Source organism: Stegodyphus dumicola, chromosome 4 (genome assembly GCF_044657685.1).
Source record: "Stegodyphus dumicola isolate Sdum_Otavi_A_Nest chromosome 4, ASM4465768v1".
NCBI lineage: Eukaryota > Metazoa > Arthropoda > Arachnida > Araneae > Eresidae > Stegodyphus > Stegodyphus dumicola.
The window spans coordinates 185,260,876-185,284,626 of NC_140771.1; the positions used below are offsets into that span (position 1 = coordinate 185,260,876).

The 23,751-nt window shown below is 31.2% G+C and overlaps 1 protein-coding gene across 2 annotated transcripts in view; it reads right to left on the reverse strand.

Moving 5' to 3' along the window:
* The window catches only part of LOC118201867 (cell adhesion molecule Dscam1-like), a 476,421-nt gene that overhangs the window by 391,996 nt on the left and 60,674 nt on the right, over positions 1-23,751 (reverse strand). For both annotated transcript variants that reach the window (XM_085815870.1, XM_085815871.1), the window contains exon 2: positions 7,712-8,035. In XM_085815870.1, the coding sequence (XP_085671996.1) occupies positions 7,712-8,035 (324 nt within the window). The remainder of the gene's footprint in view (positions 1-7,711; positions 8,036-23,751) is intronic.

Below are 23,751 nucleotides of genomic sequence, written 5' to 3' on the forward strand. Positions count from 1 at the left end.
TGGAAAATTAAACAACAGGATTCTATGGTTAGAAGCCTATCTGTTAAAGAACAAACACGTAACCTGTATTCGCATGTATTTTGAGATGTATTTTTTCACATGTATTTTAAGAAGAATTTTTAAAATGAGTCGAAAACAAAACAATTGTGCTCTAAGGAAATTCATCTTTCTGAAGTAAAGTTGTAAAGAATTTTCTCCTTTCCTAATGCGTACTTTCATGGTGCAACTAGCAGCATGTCTGGTCAATAATAGGGAGATCGATGGTTCCATTTTCATTAAACGGATAGCTAATTGTTCTTTTTTTCTTATCCAAATAAACATCTAATAGACGCTATAGCTTTCAACTAAAATGTGTCAGACTATGATTCATCACAACCAACATTTGGCAACTGGGTGCTCATCAATGCCTTGAAGAGTTAACTAAGATGTAGTGTATGCGGCAGACCATTACGTAATATACTAAAGAAAGAAAACACCATATAGTGCCTCATTCATAACTCGAATCCAGAGTATAAGCACTCATGGATAACATTCACATGGCATAGATTCATTCATCATTATGCAAATACATGCAAACAAAAGCAAGGTAATATAAAGATTGAAATATTATATTATTCTCTGTTCTTTTCTTCTAATGCAAATGAATAAACGTGTTATAAGTTCAGTGCAATAAAACGTGTTCCTAAACGTTAAACAAACAGATGAAAGTGCTTGTTGAAGAGAGTAATTTGCAACTAATTGGTTTGCTTAGTTCTATAATTAAAAACTATTTTTCGCTTCTTAATAAAATTGGTAATTTACTTTAATTACTTATACATTTATATGTATAAACATTTATCATTTTATCAATCGGAAATATTTGGGAAAAATGAATCCGAAAAGCAGTTTTCATAGTGCAATATGTGTGCAGTAATAGCGATGGCAAAATTTGGTCCATACTTTGTAAGTACGAAAAACAGGTAAATAAAGAAAGAGAGATAAAGTCAAAATAAATAAACTTCATAATGCTTCACCTTTTTACAATAGGCAAGGAAAAGCGCGGGCACCTTTTGTAAAGCCATGTTCACAGCGACGGCTCATGAATTTGCGTGCATTAGCAACGGTCTCGAAAATTTAATGGACATTTTTGGAAGAAATTGACAGCCTAACTATAACTCTTCTTTAGACTATTTAGAAGAATATTCTCTTAATGTGCTCTTGGAAGAAGAAATTCATGTATCTGTGATCTGGTGATTCTAGCACCCAAGAAAACGTTTAACTACATCCGATTCATCGAGGACCGTAGAAATTGTTTTCAGAAATCATTACTGATGGTAGCTGATGCCTAAGCCATATTCCTATGCGAAAAGCTGCAGAATCACTGAAAAGACGTTCTGGCAAAATATCAAGTAGAAAGATCCCGTTCAAATTAACTAAGAATATACGGTCCTAAATAAGTAGTCATGTAACATGTCAGAGGACACATTAATGGAAGATCTTTCTCAGTTATCTTACTTCGTGACATTTAGATAATCATGCAGTCAATGTGCTAATGCAGCTTCCTGAATAAATAAGATCTGAGAAAAGAAGTCAGAATTTCCTGCAGCTTGTCATAGCTACCAGTAAATAAAATTAATACACAGAGGATAATCATCAGCCCAGTACTTGTACTCTTTGCAAATGAGATACATGCATTTCTACGTCTTTCTACGTCAAAGTCCTTCAAACGATTGGTTTCTGTATGATCAACATGTGTTGTGCGCATATCAGGATAATCTTAAATGTACGTATCACCTCTTCTTCCAGTGTAAGACTTCTGCGATATCTTTTCCTGACCACATCGGTCGAGCAAGCATGAAACAATTTATTCTTGTGCAACTCTCGGTTAATACGCTCGAATATTTCAGCAGATCAGTGACTGTCTGCTTGGAATCAATCGTTATGCAACATTTTAGCAGCTGTTCACTTTTTCATAAGCTTCATAGATAAAAATGCACGAGTCTAGCAGTTCCTAGTTCGTGTAACTATGAAGATTCATGTTTTAATGTGAAATTTCAAAATTCTCACTAATTTCATTGATATTCGCTAAGATATTCTAATAAGGGATATTATTAGATTATCAAGCAAACTTAATTTTGATGGCATTCTTAAAAAAAAATCTGACTACTCGTGAGACCATGCAGGAAGGTTAGGTTGTTTGAATATGGAAAAGTATAAGAGAGTTAACTGACTAAGAATTGCTTTCATGGAGCAGTTTTAAAGAAAACTGCCTAATATTCCAGTAAGAAACAAGCAAAACTACGGAAAAAAATTAAAACATCGTAGTCAGTACCTCTGCCTATATTTGAGCCCGGGTTGAAGCAGTAGAATTCAGTGTCCTTATTTACTCGGTTACTGTTGCTGTCCCTAATCCCTCATTAGTAAGAAAAGGTTTAAAATAATCTTCGATACAGGATATTTAATAACTCGAATTTTAATGTCGTTCAAATTTTAATAACTGTAAAGGGATTAAATCTGAGGCTATACGTATGACGAATACGAGCTACGTTATAAGAAGGAAGAAACTCGATGGGGAAGAGTATTTTTGTTTTTTAACAGATGTATATAGTTTGTAGAGCTAAACTATTCTTCAAAAATTCCTTTCACGGATTAAGAAGAGAACAGAACAGTATCTTGCTAAAAATAGCTCTTTCAGAGATAAATTTATGGATTTTAAAAGCAAAAGAAAGACGTTTTCTGGTTGAGCAGGGTAACACGATTTAGCGTGAAGAAAAAAATAAGTACAAAATAATTTTCCATACATTTATTTGTAAAGTTAACATTACAATTCATGTTTAATATAGTACAATAAAGAAAGGGATAGATTGATTCAACTTAAAACTAGACTCGACAGCAATTAAAAAAATATAACAATTGATAGAATATTTGTTTATTACTTTTTCCTAGAACTAACATTTTAAAATATAAAAATTAAAATAAAAGCAAATTTTTTAGCATATCATGAAAAGATGATGCATAATATAAACACTTAAATAAAATTTACAAAAGGGTTTCTAATTATTCGCTTTGAAACTGCTGTTTTAGTTCAGCAGTTGTTCAAATAACATTTGATATATTTAAGATATATTTAAAATTTAGGTAAATTCCATGGAAAATGTATTAATATCTCTGGAAATGACGATTTTAATTAACTTTACATATATTTTTTATTTATTAAATTTTTCTAAGTTCTATTTTTATATTTATAAATGGAAACTGTCGAGAAAAAAATAGATTTGTCAGATCTTTTGTGCCATTTGAATCACCTTCTGTTCTTTGAAGCTGTAAATGTAAATGTTTCTTGATCCCATTTGAGCGAAATGGGAAAAAATGCGTTCTATTTTTATTCAAATTAATTGAAAAAAATTCATTTGCATTTCTATTCCTGAAGGCTATTCCAATTTAAATTTCAATATCTCCATTCAGTTTCCAGATAATAAACACGTAATCATTTACAAATAAATAAATCTATGTTATCTTCCTTACCTGTCTATCACAATTCCCTTTTAGTTTCTACGACTGAACGTAGTTCTTGTTTTGAATTATAAAAGATTATAAGATATTTCTCCTACTTTATTAGCGTGCCTTCGTGGTGTAGTGGTTCTGCACGCTGGGCCGGTATTCCAGGGGTCCGGGGTTCGATTCCCGGCAAAGGCGGTTGCTAATTTTCCCTCTTGCCTTCCTGCAAAAGAATCCTAATGTCTCTACAATGGCGCCCGAACTAAAAGGGTATTGGATGAGGATTCTCCATACCCAGAATTTGGCGATTGGTTCCTCTAAAAACCCCATTCGCCCTTTAAAAAGGGTAGTATATAAGGTATTTCTCCTACTTTCCTAGCGTGCCTTCGTGGTGTAGTGATTCTTCACGCTGGGCTGGTATTCCAGAGGTCCGCGGTTCGATTCCCGGTGAAGGCGGTTGCTAATTTTTCATCTTGCCTGCTTCCAAAAGAATCCTAATGTCTCTATAAGATTAATCAGCCAACAAAAGTCTTTACGGGTAAAATTCTATACATTATTTTCCAACTAATCATGTCCATTTATTCCAACAATCCGCTGTTACAAATATTACTTACATGGAAAATTTCTAATATTTATTATTAGACTTCTGAAATTGTCACAAATTGATTATTTAAAATATTTTTTAATTCTCCAATTAAAAATTACTCTTTCTATTGAAAAGCAATTAAGGCATGAAAATTTCGGATGCCTTGAGTTCGAATTCCGTCAACGGCGCAGCGATTTATCCTGTTCCCTGCTTCGAAATTCCCGTAATGACTCTAAAATGCAAGGAATCACAAGTTTGAAGAGTTTGCCTAAATAAAAATTGGTCTGAATTTCCTTGGAAGTACAAGCTTTCATCTGCATTTATGCTTGAATCGCAGCGCGCCGATCATGGTTGAAATGCTTTCCGGAAGGTTATTTAATTGGCATTTGCTCAGCATCATCTGCAAAATGACCTGAAAGCTGTCTATGGAGTTCAATTATAAAATTAAGCAAAGAGTGTGATTCATACCTAGCATTTCCGAAGCGAAGTAATAGAATTTAAAATAAATGTTGCCAAGCTCTTTGGAAATCTAGAAGAGCGCAAAGCACAAAACTAGCCGTTTCCTCGATGCGAAGAAAAATGTGTATTTAATGCGAAATTCAGACATACTGCTCTAATGTATTGAGACAAATAAGGAATGATATTTATCTAAAAAATTCTACTTTGTGATCAGTTAGAAGCTCAGTGCACTACCACAGAACACTGATAAACATTACGTTTAAAATGAGAGAGAAAATACATTTTGTTTCAGGGAAAATCTTTTACATATCTCCTTGTCAAAAGGAAAAATAAAATAAATCTAGGATACAAACATGGAAAGATATAAAAATCTCTTCTCGTCAGCTTATATGACACTTTTCTTTTTAATATCTCAATGCTAAAATTAAAATAAGGAGTAGCAATTTTCTGTTTAGGATATAAACAGACTGAATCAAAGACCGTAAGTCATATAATAATGTAATAAGATAATATATTAACAATAAAATCAAATCAAAATTCATAATGTGGTAATTACAAAGAAACGTCAAAAACATTCATTTCTAGGGAAAAAGGTTTATGTTGTTGCCTCAATGGTTTGGTTTATTAGATTACGGCAAAGCACTCGAGGGCTATTTGCCTTAAGGGAGAGATGCCTTCGTGGAGGAATTTTTAAGAAAACTGGCTCGTATACACGCTACACATGGGGAAAACCATGAAAACACCGATGCAGCCAGCCCGTTCGCGGGATTCGAGCCTCGGACCGAACTACCAGTGTTCAGCGACGTTACCGCTCGGCCGCTGGTGGGCCTGTTGTCTGAATGAATTATCAACATAAATCGGACGGATTTGAACAAGTTTGAATACGGTGGGAACTGATGTCAGAACTTTCCTTCTTAAAAAATCAAAATTAGATGTCGGAAAATACGAATTCTGCTGATGCTATTTCCAGTAATTATATATACACATATATGTATAAACTTCTGAAACTGCTTCCAGCAATTATATGCATTATCGTTTTGAACGTTTAATGATAATACCTCCAAGATGTTAGAACAAAATCTCAAATTTTCAGGTAATAATTTTTTATCATAATTATTTTATTACTTTCTTTTTAATACTTCCAAAAGAAGTATTTTCTCAGTTAATTGTTCGTATTGACAAGAAAAATAATAAGGTAAATACGTGATCAATTTCGTCCAGTTTATATAAATTAGCCCTCAACGTTAAACTGATTTTAGAAGTCGTCGCCATATCAAAGCCCATTATAAGGCATCGCTAATCTTAGTTTCATGTATTAATTAATTACATGTGGCGAATTTCGAAATCAAAGCTTCAAACGAATTGAAGATTTAATTTCTAGAGCATGTATTTTATTCAAGAGAAAGGAACAATTATTATTTTTTGGAAAATTTTGTATATTTGTATTGGAAAATTTTTCCAAGTATATTTTCAATGTATTTAAATTGATGCCAAGGAAAAAATAGAACTGCAATGCACCGTTCTTAAATTGACAGTTCTTTGATGCAGAATATATAATACTACATCGAATTTCCATCAATACTACAGTTGTTCATATAAAGCATTGAATTAATGCAGAATTTGACAGAAGTTCTTTAAAGAAATAAAAATATATTCTTCAGACATCTTACTGTTATATTTCAGAAAATACTGTTTGAGGTAAAAAAATGGAAATCGGAAAAGGAATTTGCATTTGCAAATTTTTCTGATTTATAAACCTATTAACGTTTCGTTCAGTTTATTAAAATCTCTTTTCTATAGAACTAAATTTGTAATATTAAAAATGATTCATAAAAATTTTTAATTACCTTAATGAACAAAAAATGTGGTTTTGTTCACGGACAGAAGTGTTGGTAAACAATTGTTTATCTTTTATTGTTTTGTCATTAGATTTATTTTCTGTGCCACATCGCTAACGAATTATAATTTTCAGATTTTATTTTAAAAGAGAAATAGGAAAAGAATTTCTTTTAGTTTAGTACACATACAAACATGATTGTTTTTAAAAATAATTTAGTAACTATTTAAGAAGAATTCTTTTACTGTAACCTAATTGAACTGAAAGTAATGGTGTAGTAATGGTCAGCTTATGTAACTAGTAATTAGAATTGCTAAAAAATTGTAATATTTCTTCTCATAAGTGTCTTACTGACTTTAAAAATTAATATTCTTTCAGATGTTCCAGGAAAAAATAGTTCCTTCTTAAGTAAATTTATTACTGAAAAGCAATTATAAAATCACGTATGTAAAATAATGCAATGAATCACATTATCTTAGTGGTAATGTTTTATTTATCCGATTCAGAAAATTATTTTGTTTTGTAAAATAACCTACATTTAAGATTGGCCATAGGCAATCTACACGACAAATCACTTTTCTAACTTAAAAAATCAATGAGGATGCCATTATCCATTTGAAGATTCCGCTTTATTATATTGTGATAGACATGCAGAAAAGCCATGAAAATTTACGAGATTTCGTCGCTTACCACCATATATTCCAACTAAAAAACAACTGAAAATATACGCATTAGCTTTTAAAATAACGCAACATTTTCATTGTTGAATGCATTTTCTCTAAAACAGGTGCAAAATAATTTTTGCAATTTTTAATAAAATACATACTTTTTTAACCTCTATATTATTACTGTGGGAATACGCCAGTGGCATTCAGAAGTCGTCAAAGCAGTGAGAATAATTTCAGTTCAATTTTATGTTCTTCTAAACCCAACTTAAAATGGCAGAAATACCCAAAACTGAAATTTATTTACCTATCACTCTTTCATAATGAGCAACATTATCATCAGCTCTATTCAAAATAAGACACTAGTTTACTTAAGAAATGATCTGTTAGACGATTGATTGTACCATCCAGTATTCACTAAAAGTACATAGATTAATATTTAAAAATAGTAAAATTACTTCATGGTCTCGATGGGCCATAGGTTGAACAAATTCAGAATATTGCTGAAGTGCAATGTCGTTATTTTGTCCTTTTACCCAACTTAAAATAATCCCTTAGGAATTGATCAAAAGGTACATGCATTATGTAGAAGTAGTGCTCCCAAAAGCTAGATTCAATTTAAAATTTCAGCTGAAGTAGAACGGTAGTTTACTACCACATAGAAAAGTATAACATAAAATGACTCACCGGCTTTGACGTGAACTTCTCGGCTAATGATGCTACCAACTATATTCGTGGCCACACATCTGTATATGGCATCATGAACACCTTGCCTGAAATCCTCGGCTGAAAAGGGTGGAAATACGAGAGATCCATCAGGGCGGGTATGTCTAATTCCTGTTACATCATGGAGTATATTACCGTCCTGCTGAGTCCATGAAATCATAGGTGCAGGATGTCCTTGAGCCGAACATGGAACGATTGTTCCGGTGTCATTCTGAAATTCGACTTTGCTGGGTGGCTCTGTGAAGAAGCTCGGCCCACGTTGACCTTCATGAGCTGTCGGCAACCCTAAATATTAAAGTATCTTATGAATATTAACGTATTAAAAAATGCTCATCAAAAGAATCAGGACTCTATGTAAAAACTTCATTCAATAATATATTAAAGGACAAATATGTTCTGAAATCTAATTGAATTATATATCTCTTATGTGCATCGATCGAATAAGAATTTTGTACAATTGTTTAAAGGAACGTTCTTAACACTTGGAATGCATGAAAAGTTGTTACTGATTATACTCCAGCAGATTTATAGTTGCAAATTATTTTGCATTATCTTCTATTCTTTAGGAATTTGTTTGCATTTAAAATTATTTATGAAATATTTGTCGTTTCTGATACCATTACGTACTTTTCCCGTTTCTGATTGGCGTTTCGATAAATTGTTATTTATACTTAGTGTAAACCTCCTTTACTTAGACATAAGAATACGGAGTTCGAATGTTTAAATTTCTTTTTACGTCAGGCAAGAAAGCTTTAATCGTGAGAGAGAAGAAACAGAATATTTAAATAATAATAAAATCACTGAAATGGATATGAAGCACAGTTTTGTGAATAAAATGCATTTATTGAATTGAAAATAGCTACATCAAAGTGAATAAAAATGATAACTTTCAATTACTTATGTATCAACTTGGAGCAAAATAAATGACAATCGTGAATACTGGCAGTTTGATTGAGCTGGATTATGGAAAAGCATGCAAGGGCTATGTGCCTACAGAAAGAGTCTCCGTCGTCGACGAGAAGAAAGAGAAACAAGCTCTATTTATTCACACATCATGAAATGCTATTAAAACTCTCAAGCACCCAAACCATTCGGAAGAATTCGCGTCTTGATCGAAATCCACGGTACTGATGAGATAGGCTACTGATGAGATAGACGATTGAGCGAATTAAGTGTCATACCTTTCCTTCTATGTAGCATAGATAACGAACCAATTTCCCTCAGAAAGATGTACACAAAATCATCCATCATTAAACAAAACTTTCGAGTGCTTTTTCATGATAAACAGTGTTAGCTTAATTTTTTCACCTGAAATTAAGTAGATGATTTTAACTCTTTTAATTCAACAACTACTTTACCAACAATACTAAAATATTTTCATTTGTAAGGAAGCAATATGAGAAGAAAAAAGATTTCGATACTTAAAATTTTTAAAACCTTAAGCAGGTAGTAAAGATCTTAGTTAACGCTTACCTCCGCTGACTGACACTGAAAAGACGAAATATTCACAGTTTTGATAGACTTTCAAAAGTCCGAAGGAACTAGGGTAATAGTTAAAACATCCTAAGGATACTTTTATGATTATTTTTCTGAAATGCGTTCAAACCTCATTATAGTATGATACTGCATTTCGAAGTGATGAAGTGTGAAAATAGGCTGTTCTAATTGCTGAATTCTTCAGCTCAAAACTACAATGGCAGATAACTCTCATTATACGTATTGGTTGCGAATTGTAGATGGAAAACAAACTTATTCAAAACAGACACATTCTACTTACTACAATCTTATAAGCATTATTTTGTACAGACATTAGGCAATTTTGAAGCATTAAAGATGAAAAGTAAGCAACGTCCTCGCCGGAAGTCGAGCCACGGACCTTTAGAATACGCACCCAGCGTGCAGACCACTACACTGCGAAGGCATGCTAAGAAAGCAGAAGAAATACCTTATAAGTTTCTTTGCGAAACACATTTTTAAAATAAAGAAACACGGTTCAGACACTTCGAATCTATGTTACAATATTAACACAATGTCTCAGAAAGAGAACTCGAATACTTCTGACTTATAATGATTGGAATATTAAATTTCAAATCACTAAATTCGGTATAATTTTGAAATGCTTTCACAATCTATGGAATGTTAACAGATTTTCACTTCTCATAATAATCTCCATTATAAACGTAATAAAAGAGAATATGCGATTACATAAACTGAATAACTAATTATAATTGGCAAAATTAGTATTCACTAGACGAAGCGTAAGGTTAAGGAGAAACAAATTAGAAGATGAATTACAGAAACGAATCAGTATAACTTATAACCGTTCTTCATTAATAAGTCTCCTTAGTTTTCCTACTCATTTACCTCAGAAAGGAAGGAAAAGTGTTAAATTCCATTTCTGCTGCAACGGAAGAGAAAAATGTTCAGATGAAGTGCTAATAGACTACAGGTAATTACAAAATATTTTCTGCCCTTTTGAGCTCTATATTTTCCTTTACATATAAAATATTTCTCCCGTCTTCTTAGCTTGCCTTCGTGGCGTAGTGGTCAGCACACTCAGAGCGTATTCGAGAGGTCTGACATTCGAGTCCCGGCGAGGGTATTGCTCATTTTTCATGTCTCCTGCTTCGAAATAACCTAATGTCTCTACATATTAAAGCAAGAAAAGTTATTTATTATATCTGTTTGATGTTTATCTTTATTGTTTATTATTCATTTATACTCACAATTGTTTGCCACCTAGTGCTACGTCATATCACCAAGCTAAGCAAAAATGGCGTCCCTTCACTGTTACGTATTTCGCGCTGTCAAAGTTTGTCCCTCAGAATCTTTCTTTGCCAATGAACGTAATTATTTGCGATCAATTATCAGATTAATTGCCCTCATAAAAGACATTCTGCTGTTAGAAACAGCATTAAACATTACCACGCTTCTGTGACATCCTTCTTAGAGTAACAAAATTGCAGATTTTAAAGAAGTTCAATTTTGAAGTCATTGTCTCGCCTATTAATAAAATATATGGTTCGATTCTTAAGGATTCCATTTCTGATTCTAACCCTTGAGCGAATTATAGCATATCTTATCAATGTGGTTTGAGATCTATCGGCCAAACAAAAAGACTGTTAAAGTTTTGCATCAAGGAACACGAATCATATGCCCGAAAAGGCGAAATTAAAAAGTCTCACACACCTAATCATAGTTGGAAATTTAAACCAGAATTTTGACTTTGGTCTGTAAAATTTATCCAAAAAGCTTCTTCCGTTAGTGAATTGGGTTTTCTTAAAGCTTTTCACATCCAATAAGATTTTTTTTTTTTTATTTATTGAATTTAATTAAAAATCCAGACCTTCCTGTTACTTTTAAAATTAAATTAATTTATTAATTTTCGTTTCTATTTTCCGACAGATTTTTTTTATTTGCAAAAAATTATCATTAACTTCACTTTATTGGGTTTAAATATAGCCTTGACTTTCCTTTCGTTGCGGATTTCTAACCGATAGAGTTCTGACTAAAAATTGTGTCAAATACAAGTTTGTTTTCGTTGGCCTAATTTTGTATTCATCATATAGTTTAATGCTAACAAGTAATTAAATAATTCCCTTTACAAAATAATTCTATAATTTTATAATACAAATACTAAAAACGTGAGGTGCCCTTGATAAATTTACGAACATAATAATTTGTATTTTTCCATTTCAAAAATCCCGATATGCTTAGTTTGTTCGTTAAAGAAAAGTATGTGCGAAAAATAATTTCAACACTAAATTTTAAAAATCTAAATCTAACTTAAAATTTCATTTCATCTAGCTGCATTATCTTTCACATTGAATGTGAGCAAAATTACAGTTCTAGAGTGTATCACGGAGGAGTTTCAAAATTGGTGGTAAAGCTTTAAACCGTAGTGATACAGAAAATGATAGAAGATTTGAGTTCTAAGTTTAATAACTTTACAAGTAACTTTTTGCAACAAGGAAGATATAAATAAATGAAATCAATTTTGGAGACATCTATACCGAAGCAAGAAAAATTAACTTCAGATGTTAAAATTTTAAAATAATAAACGTATAACAGTAAAACAATAACGAGATCTTTTCGGAAATTCACCAAAGCATCAGAAACCATGTTAAAAATTCTATATAAACTTCATTTAAAAGATCTTTTCCCGCTCTATCGAATGCACGAAATACGAAATAGCACATTTCTGAGATTTTTAGTTTGTTCGTCAAACGAAGCAATGAAGGAAAAGTGGTTCATATATTAAATTAAAAGTAATTTTAATGGAAATTTGAAAAAACAAAACGCCTCAATGCATTGTATTATCAGATCCAGACAGTGTGTGTACAAATTCTGAAGATAACGTAACGAAAATAAGTTAAAAATAGGTGACACAATTTTGAACATAGTAACAAATATTATGAGCTAAATAAATATCATAAAATGAGTCAAAAATTAATTTAAGAATGATGTTTTCTCACAAAGACATATATATATATATATATATATAGTTTATATTCCTACCAAAATGTCTCGTTGAACTATTTGAAACTCTTGAATCACAAAGATGCTAATTTGTTTCTTAAATGGGTCATTTCTCAGTGTATTTTCTTTCTAGCAATAAATTTGTCAAATTTTCATTTTCGAGGAAACTGTAGAATGAATTCTTCCTGAGATGTTGCTGAACTTTTAGTTCTGAAATACGTGAGATGAATAATGGGAATAAATTATTGTTGACTCGTATAAGTTAAGGCGAGCCTTCCTACAACTATTAATAGCGAAATGCTTTCGACAATGTTCATGACCGATCAAAACTGGTTGGTACGAGAAAGCAAACGATTGAATCTTATTGAACTGAATTCCAATGATACCTTTTATTACAGGATTTTTTTAAAATTTTCTAGGAAATAATGCGCTTAATTGAAATCCGAAATAAATTTATAAATTTAATATAAAACTGAATAATTTGACATCCCTTCATTTTTCTAATTTTTCATGATTAAGTTTGCAATACATTTGATTTCATTTTCTGATTCAACAGCTAATAAGAGAGGTGTTTTTTTCATTTGCTTCTCGTGTGAAGTCTCTTCACATTGGAATATGGAAGAAAACGCAAGTTCCATTTTTTGCTAACAAACAACCTGCTGTTAAAAGGTTACGGGTTTAACAGAGATTTCTCTTATATTATTAATGATAAATATTCCTTTTCAAATTATTGAATTGGAAAGCAGCTTTTTTATCTCTTAATTATTGACAACAGTACTTAAATGAGTATAAGTCCTGTTATCACCTAATTTTCCTCATCTATTAGTTTAGAACTGTCCAGATTTTCAATATGTTAATTTATGATATTCTCTGCCAGAATGCTTGCATTAGATATTTTTTAATTATGACTGCTTTGAAATGTGATATTAAGAATTAGATTTTTACGTCAGCATGAAAGTGATTTAATAAAACTTTCTCTGATTAACATTGTCAACTTCTCCTTCACATATTTGCATTTGGGGGGGGGTCTAAAATCTTCGATTTTTTTACATTGATTGAAATCTTCAACTTTAATTAGAAATTTTTTTGTTTAACTTTCCAAAAATATTTCATTAATTAATTTTAAATGATTTTGAAACTTCAAATATGAACATTAAAAAAAAGATCTTATCACTAAAAGATTACAATTAGTGCAAAATTCGAAACATGTATTCATGAAATATATATAATCTTGGACACTGAAGTTCCTTTTATCAAGATAGTTTGAGAAAAAATATTTAAATAATACAAATTTAAATTGCAGAAAGGGCTTCTTAATTTCCGAAACTTCTAAAAATTTCAGTAACAGCTGCTGAGTGTTTCAAAATTGAGCAGTAATAGCTCAGTAGTTTTGAAATCGTAAGCACGAAGCAGCTTATTCATACCAAACATGAAATACACAGGATCCATTAAATGTAGGTTGTTTATGTCCTATATCAAAATAATAATGTTTTCAAAATTTTGAGTTTAAATGTTGAATGGGTTTTTGAGTTAAGCTTCAAAACATGTGAATGTTGAATAAAGATTCGTAATTTCCGAACTTGAACTCGAGTTTACGAATATACCATCCCTATATCTTACGCTTTGTCTCTGAATGTAGGTTTTATTTACTTTTTTTTTCTCTTTTCCCTTTTGTGCGCTTAATGGTCTTCGCATATAAGGCGAGGTTTATGCGGGAGTTCTGATTCTAAAAGGACCGTTTTGCATCAAAAATTGTCTTGAGATGCATACATGGTAATATTACAATTCTATTATAAGCTCGAAATTTGCTTGGCTTTAAACAGGAACTGTATTTAATAATTATGAAATATATACTATATTATATTTTGTTCTAAGTCATAGATACTGGAAACTTCCATTTGCTTACTTTTATTTTAAATTTTGTTTCACTGGACTAGAAAATTACAGCAAAAATGCATGTTATATCTGTTATATCTATACTAAATGTTATTAGTATTATTATGATAAGGGCACAGCCTTGATCCGAGTGGTACTAAACGTTATCGTAGAATATTTTTAAAAGATTATATTTGTACGTTTCAAAAAGGGAAAGCGAGAAATAATAGTCTGTTCATTTAACGGAAAAAGAAACTGAGATAAATTGCCAACATTTCGTGGGTAAAATCACTTAGTCACTCTTGGGGGCGGGGTTAATGCTTGTTTCGTAAGTTGGAGAGAAAAAGGTAACTTGTTGGGAAATTCGTATAATTTATGTTGTAATAGTAACTCTAAATCGGACTTTGTAATATACCATTTACAAATGTCTCAATATTTATCGAATAATTCTCCGTTCGTGAACGACATAATTATGCACTTAATTAAGCAAAGCTCTAATGTTAGGAAAATTAGGAAGAAATAAACATGCGCATCAGTGCATAATTCTACAAATGAGTTCCTTACTTTTAACAAACGAGCAGCATTTTTTTAATTTAAAATGACAATGAGAAATATTTATAATTCCATTCGTAAGTTGCATAAAAATGTAAAATTAAAATTCGCACAAATAATATTCTTTGTTGTCGTCCTAGCCGCAATATTTTGTTTGTCTCAATTTCTTTTCGATCACATATTCAAAAAATCCGCAATTTGAAACATCTCACACGTAGCGGAAGTTTCCGCTGTGCGAAAATATCATAAATATTAATTAGGAATTATCTTCCATTTTTGGAAGCTGCAAAATATTTTTTAACAAAGAAGAGAAAAAACTGGAATAAATTTGCTACAAAGAATAAGTAGTAACTTTCCGGAAAGAAAAGAATGAATTTTGAATGCAACTTTACTGTGGTTTCATTTAATATGTGTTCAAACAAAGAGCGTGATATTATTTTCCCCTGATATTACTTATTTGTTTTAGGCTTACCGAGGAATGGTTGACATACAATCAAGAACCACCAGTTCCGTTTCGGAGTGTACAACTTGAATTTTATATAATTTAGTAAATTAAATTACATATATATGTATCCTATGTTTGTGTAAGCGTAATATTCCAGAAAGACTTATGAACTGTACTTTCTTAAATAATTACCTTGAGTATGTAATTCCAGTTATAGTTTTTGTATAATAAGATGAAAAACTTTATAAAAGTTTTGAAATCTCCGAGTCAGATATTATGTGAATATAAAGAATAACTTATCTATGGTCCCCTTAGGTCAAAACTGCTAATAATATTCATTATGTCTTAGAATACAGAAATTTTAAATTATGCAGAAATTCAAAAATATGAGACATTAATATTATCACTGATTCATCTTCAAATTTAAATATGAGTGTTAAGTACGTTCATTATGTGTTCAGTACGACATTATTTATTACCAAAATGAACTAACTTCCCTAAGATTTGTTTTATAAAATTGGACGAAAATTTAATATTCAACATGTGATGGTAATTTAAGTCAGTAAATTCGCTCCTGAAAATATTTGCAAATAATGCGCTAATTAATTAATTGTTTTTAAGAAACGAAACATAGTTAACCCGTTGCTAATTTTAAATATGTATTACCTGGTCTATAAAAGGGATAATATATCTACATATCCTTTCTGCAGATTACCTTCTTATCTGGATATCAACCCAGTTATACCTTATGTATATAGCATATATGTAAAATAATACATTATATATATAGTAATTACTCCCCTATTTTCCCACTGATTTTATCACTTGAAAACGAGGAAGGTAAAACTATGAAGTGTATCTTATTTCTAAACAAAGATTTGAAGAACTTAGCACATTAAACCCCACACATAAAGACACACCGAAATTATCATACTACGCATTTCAAAGTTTTATCAATTTCAACAATATTCATTTCATTAATACAAAATATTTCATATTTGTGCATACATATTATGTTGCTACCCAAAGTCAAAAGTGTATAAATTATATGCTGAAAACTCTGGTGGAGGAAATGTTATTAAATATGGTATTGTTGTTTCTAATCAAAAGCTTCTATATGGGAGAGCTTCCGATTTCCATATTCGATTCAAATGACTACTTCAATTAAGTCTTAATGACTTTATTTCTTAATGACTGATTATTTTTTTCTTAATGACTTATTTTCACAAATCTTTACTATAATTACAATATTCACTTGATAGTTGATAATTACTTTAATGATTTTAGTTTAATACATTTTAGTTTGTTTCGAAAAACCGAAGTTCGTCTTTACGCTCCTCAGAGCGGCTCGAATCTAATCTCGTTTCCAGATCTCAATTAAAGAAAAAGAAAGAAAAAATGACCGTCAAATCTAGTGGCAAGAATGAGATAGGTATAATATATATATATATGTGTGTGTGGTGGTCGCGCAAAGTTTCAATTGTCTGTTTCGGCGAAATGCGTAATGGGGTTAGCTTAGTTCGAAATTAATTTTAAAAATTTCCCTTGAAAAGCCAAATGAACTTCGAATTGGGCTAATTAATCATTTGCCGCTTCTTAATTTTAATATATTTTTTATATTTTACCTTGATCAATTGATTAGTATTTTATTGTGTTTTATAATCTACATTTTTCGTTTAGCATATAGCCTACTATCTATATTTTACCTCGTTCAATTGAATTGTTTTTTACTGTGTAAAAATTACCTAATTTGTTTAGCATATAGCTTTTTTATTAATTTGTAAATATTTAAATATTTTTCCCCTCTTTCACACATTTCATAGTAACTAAATATACTTATGTTGGAGTTGTCACGGAGCCACAGATTTTGGTAACTTTTTGGCGGGCGTACTAAAATTTATCTTCTAATTTTCTTAATTTTGCAACACAATGCGCAAACGTTTGACCTAAATTGGTCTTTTCGTTTGTTCTTACAACCTTACTTATAAATGAGAGAAACAAAATGTAAGAAATTTAGAACCAATTTTACACAAAGATCCAAAAGAAGTGTAATTCAATGACAATTAATTTCAAAATATCCTATAAATATGGAAAATAAGAATTAAAGAAATGCGTAACTAAACATTATAAAAAACATGACAAAATATGCGAAAACCAGAAAAAAATGTGAAAAGAAAGGAATTCAATCAAATCAGATATAACGTTATCAAGAGTAGGATACATCACTCTCAATTACACTTCCCCTTCCACTTGAAAAGCACTGCGTTTCTGCCTTACACAGATAGGTGATGAACTATTCTAAAGTATTTAATTATAGCAGTTCATCTGAAAATGTTGAATTCCGGACTTTAATAAACTGGTACCGTACGTTACAGCCAAGCACACTTGACTGTCCGAAATATATACTATTCAGAAAGTCGTCAAGTGTTTGAGGCGGCTCATTTGACGTTTTTATTACATAGTATGGATAAACGTTTGATGACATTTGGCTGAAAAAGAACAATGGGAGGTATTGAGGCTGCAGTGCTTTCAGACGCATTGAAACAAGACAGTTAATCAGAAATGTCTGTTTTTTTTTTTTTTTTTTCCCCATTATTCTGTAATTTCTCGAATGTGGAAATAATTTCAAACATGTCAAACAATTGTCCGGAAACCTGTGCTTAGTTAATTCTTTCTGAAGATCGGTATATTGCTATAATAATTAATATAATAATATATTGTATAACAGCCATGCGGAATCGACAAGAATCTAGCTCAACTGTTACATCTACAGTTGAAGCGTCACCAGATAAAACAATATCTATCAATATTGTACTCCGAAAATTTCACATGAAGAAAATGTGCACCCCAATATAAAGTACTGGGTTAAACTAACCGCTGAATGCACTGGCGCAAGATTAAAGTGATGTCATCAGCTTCACAATTAGACTGTTTCAGATTGGCTCAGCGTCCTTTTCACGAAAGAAGACCAGATTTAGCGTATAAGCAGAGGATAAAAGAATAAGGGTGATTAAAGAATAAAGCACACGGGATGAGGATCAGAACATCATGCACCATCACACATTCAGAGGTGGCAGCATCATGGTTTGGACTGGAATTTCAGTGGGATAAAAGCTGCACAACTTTGAAGACGGTTCTGTGACTGCTAAGCAGTATCGAGATCATGTCCCATATCACACTGCGAGACTATATGCTGAAGCATTTAGTCCTGATTTCCTCCTTGTGAATGATTATGCAATCAAGCCAGCATGGTTAATGATTAACTGAAAAGTGAAAGCATTTCTCGTATAGAATGGCCGCCGTATTCCCCCGATTTTAACCCCACTGGTGATCGTTATAAAGTTTGTGTGCAGGTCAGAACTTTCGTTTGTTTGTATTTAGCTTTAAGAATAAGATATTAATGATCGAAATCTGAAAAAGCATATAAATTTCAAAACTTAAATATTGTTTTCATCTGCTTACATAATGCTTTTCTTCCTTTCATGCATATACGTATTTGCTGCACTCGTGTGCAATTTGGTGTTAATCGACGTTTCGCGTTTGCATTTTTGTTAATATTATTGTCTCGTGCTGCAGCGTTTGGAAGCTAGGATATTAACAAACATACTTTTAATCGATGAAATAGAAATTATAATTTGTTGAACATGACCCAAAATAGGAATAGCAGCTTATCTATCCTGAATAGTCTGCATATATTAATCAATCTGTAAAATTTAGAAATGTGAAACAGTTAGTAAACAAGATAAATGTTTTCTAAATTAATTAGATCATATGTAGTTTTGATTAGTAGTACTAATAGTTTTTCATAAGTACTGAAAACCGTGCAATAACTTAATAAGTTAAGGACAAAAAGGAAAAAGAAAACATTTAAAACAAACTTGATATAGATGCACATGTGTTCGAAAAACAGGTTTATTGTTCATATTAACTTATTTTTCATATGTTTCCAATAAATATCTTTTGCATGCAAATGTAAACTTAATATTTTTAGAACTCATACTGTATATTACAATGTAATAATTGAAAATATTTAATTCTTAAGCGTACGTTTATTTATTTTTTTCGAACAATATAACCATTTTGATTATCTTCTTTAATCGTCCACTTTTACTAAACTATACGGTTCCAGAAGTTCTGGAAGGTTGGACGCCCCTGCTATGAAGTAACAAAAGTGAAGAATTAATTAATGGTTTTGCTTTAACGGATACAATTCCCATTTCTAGATTTCACGAAAAAGCGAAATTGCTCTTCTGATGTAGTTATGAATCCTGGCTTTGGCGAAAGCATCGAAACGGCAGATGGCATGCAAAGAGAGTTTGACAACGATTTTGGAGTCAGCATGCAGTAAAATGTATGTAAGTTCTTTATTTAAAAAAATCTGAAAGAGTTCACTTTATACAGTCACTCAAAAGGATTTGTTAAAGGTTTTAACTCATGCTGAGCTTAAAGTTTATCAGTCACCTGTTGCACGCGCACCTGCTAGCTTTATTATTAAACACCATTTTCTTTGACTTAGCCATATACAATTCAAAGACAAAATTACAATAAATATAAAAAATTTTAAAAATTTCAGATTTTATGCTACACATAAAGGAGATTATATTTAGAAATATTTTTATCTCGCGCGCTGGAGATATAAATATTATATTACGTAACCTTGTGTTGACACTGCTCGCTTTAAAATCATTGAGTTTGTTAATCAACAATTCATTAAAGTTTTAAAAATATGAAATAGATAATAAAGCAAATTTGGAATTCAAGATTCAGGCTTCCAGGTGGCCATGATTGGGTGGAGAACTACGTTATTCAAAATTTTATTGTTCTAGGTGACGTTAATTTTTCACAATGCAAGCAACATACATACATTCATGCAGATTCATCATTATTAATTTCATTAATTGTAATGCAGGGCGATAATATTCGATTGCAATAATTTGAAAAGTGGTAAAGCCGTTTACAGTCATTTTATGCAAAATGCCGTTTCGAGATTAGTAATCCACTTAAGCTTACGCACTTATAGGCTAAAAAGAAAGGAAAAAGAACTTTACAATTTAGTTGTTTCGTTGTTTAAAATTCTTTTTGGTTTTAAATTTTTCGGGTTTCAGTCCATATATTATTATTATTTTTATATAAAGCTTTCTTTTTTCCAGATTTAGGTATCAATATTTTCCTTATTCCTCGGAAAACTTCCTTTTCTATTTGTTTTACTGATATCACTATTTATTCACTATTCTTATGTACTTAAATTTCTCTGATCCTGTTTCAAATATATTTTAGCTCTTCCTTTGTTTTTGGAAACATATTTTTTACTACACACATTTATGACATATACAGGAAGAGGAAAGAAATGAAAGAAGATTCTGTTTTTTTGTCATTGTACTTCGATGTTTAACCGTGAAAAATTACGACTGTCATTAAAAAAAGAATCATTCGAACTTCAGGAGCAGCGCCGAAACAACACAAAGATGACAACAGCACTCGAAAAGTTGTGGACTCTCTTCTCCACGTTAGATGCCGTGGAATTTTATGTGTGGACCAGGTGGTCGTTACAGCTCTCTTGGAGGAACATAAAATGAGGACAGCTCTCCCATGGGCTGCCATCTCCATGCTAAGCGAGCGACCATCTTTCGCAGTTAGCCCCCGAAGTTTTAGCGCCTGGAGTGATCATTTTGAAAGTCGTAAAAAAGTAGAAAAGTAATCATTCACCCTTAATTCAACAGGCGAGTGGTGAGGAAATGGTGGAGGATGTCGTAAAGTCTAAGGGAAACTTAATTTTTGCCTGGATGCAGATGCTATCCAATGGGCTTATTTCGATTTTCCATTGCTCAGTTTAACCGAAGAGTGATGAATTATCTGATGATTCCTTAGGGAAAAAGGAGCTGAGATAAAATACTTTGTACTGAATTAAAAGCATACTTCTTTGAATTAGGAAACAAATGTAAGTTGAACATATAATAATTTTCAGTTTAGATACAGAAACTCTGCCATACTTTACTGTTATATTGTCCACATGTTCTGTGAGCCCTGAGCTATAAGAATACAAATATATAAATACAGGACATAGTTACTGCTTGTGCAATATGTCTATAAAATAAGTCTTTAATTTCAAATCAAAAATCTCTAAAATAAAGATCAATGGAGGAATACAACGAGCGATATATTTATTGTGAAAGCAGTAAGATTATTATATAGAAGTTTTTGAAATAATAGGTACAAAACCTGTCAAAAGATGGAACTGTACGCTACACCTGCTAACTTTGGATTTTGAATGGAAACAGGGATAGGTAGTTTCTCAGCATTTTCTACTAGCTGAAACGCTTGGAGCCAGTTTCTGCTATAATTCTTCGGACGGATATCCTTGAAATTTGATGAATAATTGAAGACATAGTTGCTACATTTACAGAAGTAACTACGGTTTGCCTGCGACCAAAACTCTCTACCAGATCAACGACCAAGCATCCTATCCGTTGGATATTTAGAGAAGAACTTGTGAATGGCTTTTACATCAAATTTTTTGGGAGGATTCAGTCGTGTTTGAAAACTACGCCTCGTTCGATGTAATTTTAGCTCTCTCTCTACACTTACACACACACACACACATATATATATATATATATATACACATGACTTTCAAAATGATATATGCAAAACAACTATTTAAACAGAAATAAAATAAGGACTAAAATAAGAATTAAAAGAAGGAGAAGCTTTTTAGAACCACTCTATATTTTCCCAGCCCTCGATTACAAAACAGCGCTTTTAAGAACTAAAAAACAAACTTTTTAGAATCACTCTATATGTTCCTAGAGCTCGATTACAAAAGGATACTCTGTTTTAAACAAAACTATAAGCAAATCTAAAAAACGTACAGCCTCAGCATGATTGAAAAAGACTTAAATGAATTTATTGTTAAAACAGCTGTAAAACTAATCCCCCTGCGATTATATTTTTTAATTGGGAAACTTCTCTTTTCAAGAATGTAAAATATAACTTTCTCAGTTTCATAATTTAATTAAGAAAACAGTCCTTGAGCTTAAACAAAATTTTACGATTACTAATGTTCACATAGCTAGTAAACAGTATGCTATAACACATAGCTAGTGATTCAGTATGATTTGAAAAACTTTTGATCGCTCGCTTATTGAAAAAGAAATTCAGCAACCTATTGCTTACAGAATGACGAACATCAGCCTTTCATTAATTGTCAACAAGCTAAAAACATCTGCACGAAGACTTTAGGTTTCACTCCTTACAGACTGCAGCAAATATTTCCGTCTTTATGCCTTACCTAAATTTCATGAATCTCCAGTCAAATTTCATTTCGCTGCTGATGGTACTAGAAATTACAGAAAGGCAATGCACTAAAATTTTGTTCTGAAACTTTAAAAAAGAATGTGCTATTATCTTTGAGACACTTAATAAAGAAAACCCTTATAACTGGATTATTAATTAAAATATTACAGGTTTTTTTGCACCTAAAATTATTGAAGTAAAAGATTTCATATGTTTCGACTTTCAAAATATGTACATTTCTGAACAGTATGTACAACTCTTCCATTGCTATTACTTGAAATGCTGACAGTTATTGCAGAAAACTGGTGGAAAATTTACGTTAATTGTGCCCTTTTTTTTAACTCTATTCAGTTTATGGAATAAATTTTTGAACAAATAAATGGGTTTTCTATGGTGTTAAAATGTTCAAAATAAATGTATAACCTTTTACTTTTCATAGAGGAATGTCTATTTCAAAAATCCCTTAATCAAGTTAAAAAATTACTTTACCAATACGTTTATGTATATTGTTGAAAATTTTGCTATATATCATTTTGAGAAAATAGAAGAATAATAAATAAATTTACCTTTCTGGCTTGATTTTTGGTAAAACAAATTCCACATAAAATTAATTATTCAGATTTACACATTTTTGATTACAAAAAACTAAATCTTATGACAAAAAAGAGATTTCAATTTTAACTCTAGAAAATGAACTTAGGTAAACTCACAATTCTAAAAAAGTATTAAATAACAGAAATAATTACGAGCTTCTTAGAATCAAGATTATTTATACTTAAGTAACTTACATACAAGGAAAAATCCATTTTTATGTCAATTTATTAGCAGAAAATAAAATTCCATTAGCCTTTCTTTTAAAAAGCCGACATTAACTACAAGATTTAATCCCTTAATTTTACTATGACATGCTCGCGTTATCACAAACCATAAACAGGTGAACAAAACAGGATTGTGACTAAATTAGAGGTCTGCATATAGCAATTAAAATCTTTTATTACGAACAGTTTCTGTGTTGTAAAACTGGCTCTATAATAGAATTAACCAGGCTGTTTTTATTTCTAAGACGCACTGAAGCTGAAATGCGTAAAGGGTTTTGACTTTAATCTTATTATATTCGATTTTCATAAACGTCTTGTAGATCAATTAATTATTTTTTTGCCTTTCTTGCAGTCATTTTGAACAAGCATTCCCGAACTACTATATTGGCATCCATAATTTTCACCACGATCTTGAAATTCTCTTTTCAGAATAAATTACTAGCCTTCTATTTTTATGCCAATTTTCTCGCCAGCGCACAATATGATTAGCAAACTTGGCTTGGTTTATTTTTTAGAACTACAATGTCATTGTAGCCAAT